Source organism: Neopelma chrysocephalum, unplaced genomic scaffold, assembly GCF_003984885.1.
Source record: "Neopelma chrysocephalum unplaced genomic scaffold, ASM398488v2 Primary Assembly neopelma1_182672, whole genome shotgun sequence".
Taxonomy (NCBI): Eukaryota; Metazoa; Chordata; class Aves; order Passeriformes; family Pipridae; genus Neopelma; species Neopelma chrysocephalum.
In genome coordinates this window covers 1-8,141 of record NW_020938058.1, presented here as the reverse complement: position 1 = coordinate 8,141, position 8,141 = coordinate 1, and the positions used below count along the sequence as shown (strand labels likewise).

Sequence of the window (8,141 nt, the reverse complement as noted above, 5' to 3'; positions counted from 1 at the left end):
CCCCCCGGGGGGGGGGCGATGCTGCAGCCCCCCCAAATCCATCCCGGTTTTCCCGCTCCCCCCCCGCCCTGCGGCTGCCGCAGCGGCGCTGGGCGCGGCGAGGGCGGAGGCGGCGGGGGGGGATGCTGGGAGGGGGCAGCTTTAGGGGGTCCTACCCCACCCACAGCCCCCCCCAGGCTTGCGGGGGGGCCCTTAGAGCCCCCCCCGGCCCCTGGGGGTGCTCAGGCTCTGCGGCCTGGGGGCACCGGGCCCCCCCCCGCATTTTATCCCAGCCAAGGTCCCCCCTTCCCGCTGAGCCAGGTGTGCACCCAGCACTGAAATTTGGGGGGCTCTAATTTCGGGGGGGGAGCTCTGCTTCCGTACCTAGTGAGGGGGGGCTTGGGGGTCACCCTCCGCGATTTGGGGGAGCAGCCCCGCCCTGTGCTTTGGGGGTGCCTGGGCAGCAGGACCCCCAAAGCACTTCAGTGACGATGCCCTGGGGGGGTGGGGGGTCAGCGCTGGGGTTTTGGGGGTCCCCGGGGTGGGGGGGTTGGTTGAACCCTGACACACGCGGTGGCACTGCAGCATCAGCCCCGCGGTGCTGGGTGACCCCAATTCGCGGTGGGGGTCACGGCGGTGAGCCTGTGGGTGTGCTGAGGTGTGTCCGTTCTCAGCTCCCATCGGTGCATTGAGCTGTGCCCGTTCTCAGCGCCTATCGGTGCGCTGAGCTGTCGGTTCGCAGCTCCCGTGGGTGTGCTGAGCTGCCCGTTCTCAGCAGCTGCTCCCACTGCCGCACAAGTGGTCCCGGTTCTCAGCCCCTGCCCCACTGCTGCACCGAGCTGTGCTCGTTCTTGGCCACCACCCACATCGGTGCGTTGAGTTTTGCCCGTTCTCAGCTGCTGTTCCAATTGGTGCACAAAGATGGGCTGGTTCTGAGCTCCCATCTGTGCACTGAGCTGTGTCCGTTCCCAGCTGCCACCCACAGCAGTGTGCTGAGCTGTGCGCGTTCTCAACCACCCTGCCCATCAGTGAGTGCACTGAGTTGTGCCCATTCTCAGCCACTGCTCCCATCAGTGTGCCAGGCTGTCCATTCTCAGCTTCCCGTGATGCACTGAGCTGTGCCCGTTCTCAGCTGCTGCTTCCATCGGTGCACTGAGCTGTGTCTGTCCTCAGCTGCCGCCCTCAGTGATGTGACTGTTCTTGGCTGCCACTTCCATCAATGCGTCGAGCTGCCTGTTCTCAGCTCCCATCAGTGCACTGAGCTGTGCCCGTTCGTGGCCACTGCTCCCACCCGTGCACCGTGCTGGGCCCATTCTCAGCTGCTGCTCCTCCCATCAGTGCACTGAGCTGCCTGTTCTCAGCTTCCATCGGTGCACTGAGCTGGGTCCATTCTCAGCCACTGTCCCCACACTGCCCCGATTGGTTCCCGTTCTTGGCGGCTGCTCCCATTCTCAGTTCCCACCAGTGCACTGAGCTGTGCCCATTCTCAGCTGTCGGTCCCATCAGTGTATTGAGCTGCACCCGTTCTCAGCCACAGTTCGTTAGTGCACATGCACTGAGCTGCCCGTTCTCTGTGCCCATCACTGTGCTGAGCTGTGCCCGCTCTCAGCTGTCAGTTCCTCAGGGGGTGTAACCGAGGCCGGGCGGTGCAGGCAGCAGGGGATCCCCCCCCCGTCCCGGGTGTCCCCAACCTGCCAACTCGTCACCCCCGGGCCAGGCGCGGGGCAGGGCGGGGCCGCCCGGCCTTATCTGCGGGGTGCAGCTGTGGGGTATCTCGGTGGCTCCTTCCCAATCCGTGTTTGGGGCATGGTGCGGGTGCCGGGGGTGACGCCGCGCGTCCCGCAGGATGAGCACGGCCGCCAGCCCCGAGCCCCTGCCCGAGCCCCCCGGCCCCGGGCCCCGCTGCGCCCCCCAGGACGGCGCCGAGTTCCTGCGGGCGCGGGGCGGGGGGGGGGACCTGCGCCAGGACTTCAACCTCATGGAGCAGAAGAAGCGGGTGACCATGATCCTCCAGAGCCCGGTGAGCCCCTGCCCCCGCGCTGTCCCCAAACCCCCTCTCTTGTCCCCAACCCCAGCCCTCCTGCCCCCCATCCCGTCCCGCCTGTCCCCAAACCCTGTCTTTCGTGTCCCCAACCCCTTCCTTCCCGTCCCCCACTCCAACCTTTCTGTCCCCAACCCCTTTCCCTTTTGTCCCAGCCTTCCTGTCCCCAAGACCAGCCCTCTTGCCCCAACCCCATCCTTTGTGTCCCTGCCCCATCCCTCCTTCCCCCGCCCGGTCCCTCCTGTCCCCAGGCCAATCGGTGCCACCGCGATGCCACCAAGTGTTGGCTCGGTGCACGTCCCCACCTGCCAACGTCACTGCTCCGGTGCTGCTGTCACTGAGCTGCCAGTGCCCCCCCCCGCCACTGTGCCACCACGCCAGTGGTGACACTGACACCGTGATGCCACCATCGCTGTGCCACCGAGCCGGTGGTGCCACCCATCACAGTGCCACCAGGCCAGTGGTGTTGCTGACACCAAGATAGTAGTGCCACCAAGCCGGTGGTGCTGGGACCGCCAGCGAGCCACCAAGCTGTCAGTGCCACTGACACCAAGCCAGCAGTGCCACCATCACTGTGTCACCAAGCTGGTTGTGTCACCAACACTGAGCTGCTGGTGCCACCATCACTGTGCCACCAAGCCACTGGTGTCCCTAACACCGAGCTGGCAGTGCCACTTCCACCAAGCCAATGATGTTGCCCTCCCCCACCCCCCCGTGTCCCCGATGGTCCCCCCACGTTGTCACCGTGTGCCCGGGTGCCACAGTCCTTCCGGGAGGAGCTGGAGAGCCTCATCCAGGAGCAGATGAAGAAGGGGAACAACTCGTCGCACGTGTGGGCGCTGCGGCAGATCGCCGACTTCATGGCCACCACGTCCCCCGCGGCCCTGCCCACCTCCCCCATGGGTACGTGGGGCACGGGGGGGTTTGGGGGCACTCACAGGGGGTGTAATCTGTGGGGGTGTGGGTGGGAAAACCCGCAAAACCTTGGGAGCCACCAAACCCTTGAGGGTCACCAAGCCTTTGGGACCTGTGGGATCCCCAAAACCTTTGGGGTCATCAAAGCTTTGAGACCTTTGGGGCCCATAAAACTTGGGGACCCCCAAAACCTTTTGGATCATCAAACCTTCGAGACCTTTGGGACCTTGGGGCGCCACCAAACCCTTGGGAACCCCACAACACTTTGAGGAACACCAAATCTTTGGGGCCACCAAACCTTGGGGACCAACCAAACCTTTGAGGCCTTGGGGACCCCCAAAACCTTGAGGGCCACCAAATGAACCTCGGGGACCACTAAAACCTTTGGGGTCACCGAACCTCGAGGGCCAGCAAACCACGGGGGCCACCAAACCCATCCCCACAACTCCCCCTCCCCTGTCCCTGGTGAACTCCACTGCAGCTCAGGGGGGTCCCACTGCTGACGGGGGGTCCCCAATGCCCAGGGCTGGCGTCGGTGACCCCCATTAACGACCTGCACGGGACGGAGGGGCCGGCGCTGGCCAAGGGCGAGCGGCTGATGCGCTGCAAGGTGGGCAGCATCCACCGGCTGCTGGACCTGTACGGCTGGGCACAGCTGGGGCACGCCGCCGTCACGGTGAGCACCCCAAAACCAGCACGGGTGGAGCAGGGAGGACCTAGGGAAGTTTGGGGGGGGATCAGGGGGGTGTGGGGGGGGGATTTAGGGGAGTTAAGGGGGGTTTGGGACCTACTGGACCTGTACAGCTGAGCGCAGCTGGGGAATGCCACTGTCATGGGAGCACCCCACAGCTTGGACAGGGGGGACTGGGTTGTTTTGGGGGGATTTTGGGGAGTTTGGGGGGGTTTGGGGTTATTTTGGGGGTGTTGGGGGGGATTGGAGCTGTTTTGGGCCCTGCTGGACCTGTACATCTGGGCACAGCTGGGGAATGCTGCCGTCACTGTGAGCACCCCAAAACCGGGACAGGGGGGCTTGGGGTGCGTTGGGGTTGTTTGGGGGGGACTTAGGGAAGTTTGGTGACAGGTGGGGGGTTTTAGGGAGATTTGGGGGAATTGGGGGGGTTTGGGATCTGCTGGAGCTGTACAGCTGAGTGCAGCTGGGGCATGCTGCTGTCACCGTGAGCACCCCAAAATCAGGATGGGGGGGCTTGGGAGGACTGGGGGGGGATTTGGAGGAGTTTGGGGGGAAGCTGGGGTTATTTGGGGGGAATTAGGGGAGGGATTGGAGGGGTTTTGGGTCCTGCTGGGCCTGTACAGCTGGGCACAGCTGGGGAATGCTGCTGTCATCGTGAGCACCCTGAAACCAGAATGGGGGGGCCTGGGGGCTTTGGGGGGAATTTGAGGGGAGTTGTGTTTTTTTGAGAGGGGTTTTGGGGGATTTGGGTTGTTTTGTGGGTGTTTGGTGTTGTCTGGGGGGTTTGGGGCCCTGCTGGAGCTGTAGAGTTGGGCACAGCTGGGGCACATCACCATCACCATGAGCACCCAGAAAGGCCATGGAGGGCTGGGGTTGTTTTAGGGGGACTTGGGGGAGTTAGGGGGTTTTTGGGACCTTTGGGGGGGGTTGGAGATTTGGGGGAAGTTGGAGATTTTGAGGTGGTTTGGGGAGTTCTTGAGGAGAGTTGGGGGGTTTGGGAGGTTGGGATTTTGAGGGGTTGGGGATTTTGTGGTAGTTTTTTAGGGGGGGAGTTTGAGGGACTTGGGGCTTTGTGAGTAGTTGGGGGGTTCTTTAGGGGTTTTGGTTTGGGGGGGAGGATTGTAGATTTTTTAAGGGTTTGGAGGTGTTTGGAGGGGTCATTTCTGGGGGGGAGATCACAGATTTTTTAAGGGTTTGGGAGTGTTTGGAGGGGTCATTTCTGCGGGGTGTGGGATGTTTGGGGGGGGTCTTGGCTTGTTTTTCACAGCCCTCTGTCCCCCTCTGTGACAGCTGCGGGTCAGCAAGGAGCAGGAGCACTTCTTGGTGGCCCCGCAGGGGTTGGCGTGCAGCGAGGTGACCGCGGCCAGCCTGGTGAGCCCCCCCGCCCCTAACCCCGACCCCACGCTGGCTGTCTGGGGGGCAGGCCCGGCCCCCCTGACGCCGCCGCGCCCCCCAGGTGAAGGTGAACGTGCTGGGGGCCGTGGTGGAGCCCGGCAGCACCGGCTTCGCGCCCGACGCCCGCAGCTTCAGCCTCCACGCCGCGATCTACGCGGCGCGCCCCGACATCCGCTGCATCGTGCGGCTGCACACCCCGGCCGCGGCCGCTGTACGGACCGGGGGGCACGGGAACGGGGGGCTGGGGGTGTTTGGGGGGGCTGTGGGGCTGCACACCCCGGCCGCGGCCGTTGTATGGACTGGGGGGCACGGGAATGGGGGTCTGGGGGTGTTTGGGGGGGCTGTGGGGCTGCACACCCCGGCTGCTGTACGGACCGGGGGGCACGGAGGAGCTGGGAGGCTTGGGGGAGCGGGGGGTCTTTGGGAGAAGCTGGGGTTTTGGGGGGATTTGGGGGTTTGAAGGGTGTTACGGGGATTTGGGGGGGAAGGAGGATTGGGAGAGTTTGGGAGAGTTGAGGGTCTTTGAGGGAAGCTGGGATTTGGGGGGAATGGAGGATTGGGAGAGTTTGGGAGAGTTGAGGGGTTTTGGGGGAAGCTGGAGTTTGGGGGGATTTGGGGGTTTGAAGGGTGTTACAGCGATTTGGGGACATTGGAGGATGGGGGGTTTTGGGGGGGGCTTTGAGGGGGATGGAGGATTGGGTTAGTTTGGGAGAGTTGAGGGTCTTTGGGGGAAGCTGGGGTTTGGGGGGATTTGGGGGATTGAAGGCTATTATGGGGTTTTGGGGACATTGGAGAATGGGGGATTTGGGGGGGATGGAGGATTGGAGGAGTTTGGGAGAGTTGAGGGTCTTTGGGGAAAGCTGGGGTTTGAGGGGATTTTGGGAGTTTGAAGGGGAATTGGGGGTGTTGGGAGTTTGGGGAGAGGGAGGGATTGGGGGTCTGTGGGAGAAGTTGGGATTTGGGGGGACTGTGGGGGTTTAGAGGATATTATGGGGATTTGGCTGCATTGGGGGCTTGGGCGAGACAAGGAGAGTTGGGGGTGTTTGGGGGAGACAGGTTAGAGGAGTTGGGGGTATTCAGGGGTGTTTGGGGTCTTCGGGGGAAGTTGGGTTTTGGGGGAGTTATGGGGGTTTGGAGGGTATGACAGGAAAAGGGATTATTTTGGGGGGAAAGGGGTTAGATGGGGTTAGGGGAGTGGGGGGGGAGTTTGAGGGGTATTTTGGGGATTTGGGAGGATTGGGATGGACAGGGAGAGGTGGGGGACAGGGGGACTGTGGGTGCCTGGGGGTTTAGGGGAGTTGGGGAGAGTTTGGGGGAGTTGGAGATCTTCGGGGTAAGTTGGGGTTTGGGGCGGTTGTGGGGATTTGCAGGGTGTTACAGGGATTTGGGGACATTGAAGGATGGGGGAACGTGGGGGGAATGGGGATTGGGGGAGTTTGGGGAAGTTGGAGGTCTTTGGGGGGAGTTGGGGTTTGGGGGGATTTGGGGCGTTTGAAGGGTATTGCAGGGATTTGGGGGCATTGGGGGTTTGGGGGACTGAGAGAGTTTGGGGTGTTTTTGGGGGGGGGTGGGGGTTAGGGGAGTTGGACAGATTTGGAGGAGTCGGGGGTCTTTGGAGGAGGTTGAGGTTTGGGGGGACTTGGGGGGTTTGAAGGATATTTTGGAGACTTGGGGTTCTTGGGGGTTGGGGGGGACAGGGAGAGTTGGGGGATGGGGGGATTTGGGTACATGGGGGCTTAAGGAATTTGGGTGTCTTTGAGGGAAGGGTTGGGCTGGAGAGGATTTTGGGGCCTTGAAGTGTATTATGGGGATTTGGGAGTGTTGGGGGTTTAGAGGGGACGGGGAGAGTTGGAGGTAATTGGGGGTGTTTCTAGGGGTCGGGGTTGTTTGGGCTCTTTGGGGGCAGTTTGGTTTTGGGGGGGATTTTATAGTTTGAGTTGTGGAGGGTTTGGGGGGAACTTAGGAACTTGGTTTTGAGGGGATTTTGGGGGGGTTGGGGGTTTTTGGGGATGGCTTTTTTGCAGGGTTGTGGATTTTTTGGGAGTGGAGTTCTTTGTGGGGTTCTTTGGTTTCGTGTTTCTTTTTGTGGGATGTTGGTGTGGGTTCGAGGGTCGGTTTTTCTGGGTGTTGCTGGTTTTTGGGGTCTTTGGGGTTTTTTTTGGGGGTGCTGGGGGTCCCCTGTCCCCCCCTGCCCTGTCCCCCCCGTGCCCAGGTGTCGGCCATGCGCTGCGGGCTCCTGCCCATCTCCCGGGCCGCGCTGCTCCTGGGGGACGTCGCCTACTTCGACTTCCGCGGGGAGGTGGAGGACGAGGCCGACCGGGTGGAGCTCCAGAAGTGCCTTGGGCCCACCTGCAAGGTGAGGGGGTGCCGGGGGGGGATGTGGGGGTGGTCCCGCCGTCCCCCCTGCCCCACTGAGCTCCCGGTGATCCGCAGATCCTGGTGCTGCGGAACCACGGGGTGCTGGCGCTGGGGGACACGGCCGAGGAGGCCTTTTACAGCATCTTCCACCTGCAGGCGGCCTGCGAGGTCCAGGTGAGTGCGGGGCGTGTGATGAGCTGTGTGTGGGCTCAGCTGATGGCCTGGTGACCCTGGCAACGGGCACTGAGTTGTGTCCAGCCTCAGCCAACACGGTGGTACCCCAGGAATGAGCACTGAGCTGTGTGTGGGCTCAGCTGCAGCCACAGGCCCCAGGACCACGCACTGAGCTGTGCCAGGTCTCTGCCACCACCATGGGACCCTGGCCATGAGTGAAGCTGTGCCAGGCCTCAGCCACCAGCCCAGTGCCCCGAGACTCTGCACTGAGCTGTGTTGGGTCTCTGCAGTCAGTGCAATGTCCTGGGTCTGTGAGCTGAGCTGTGCCAGGTCTCTGCTGCCAGAACAGTGCCCTGGGCCCGTGCACTGAGCTGTGTATCATCTCACCCCCCGCTGCAGTGCCCCATGACCAGGTCTCTGCCACTTGCACAGTGCCCCAGGACCATGCACTGAGCTGTGTCAGGTCTCTGTAGTCACTGCAGTGTTCTGGGTCCATGCACTGAGCTGTGTCAGGTCTCAGCAGTCACTGCAGTGTTCTGGATCCATGCACTGAGCTGTGCCAGGTCTCTGCAGTCGGTGCAATGTTCT

The 8,141-nt window shown here is 62.7% G+C and overlaps 1 protein-coding gene across 1 annotated transcript; it reads left to right on the top strand.

Annotated features, from left to right (window-relative positions):
- Nucleotides 1–1,825: 1,825 nt before the first annotated feature.
- On the top strand, nucleotides 1,826–7,691 carry LOC113962562 (beta-adducin-like). Its single transcript, XM_027673323.1, has 7 exons — nucleotides 1,826–1,999; nucleotides 2,785–2,923; nucleotides 3,460–3,611; nucleotides 4,917–4,997; nucleotides 5,083–5,232; nucleotides 7,234–7,377; nucleotides 7,455–7,691. Exons 1-7 carry the CDS (start codon nucleotides 1,826–1,828, stop codon nucleotides 7,605–7,607), a joined length of 993 nt encoding a protein of 330 aa, XP_027529124.1. The 3' UTR covers nucleotides 7,608–7,691.
- Nucleotides 7,692–8,141: the final 450 nt, after the last annotated feature.

What these genes read in the sequence shown, in the direction of transcription:
- LOC113962562 (XM_027673323.1), top strand. Translation starts at nt 1,826, where the DNA reads ATGAGCACGGCCGCCAGCCCCGAGCCCCTGCCCGAGCCCCCCGGCCCC. An exon ending in CCTGCCCACCTCCCCCATGG is followed by an intron (nt 2,924 to 3,459) that starts GTACGTGGGGCA and finishes CCCAATGCCCAG; the next exon opens with GGCTGGCGTCGGTGACCCCC. An exon ending in AGGTGACCGCGGCCAGCCTG is followed by an intron (nt 4,998 to 5,082) that starts GTGAGCCCCCCC and finishes CGCGCCCCCCAG; the next exon opens with GTGAAGGTGAACGTGCTGGG.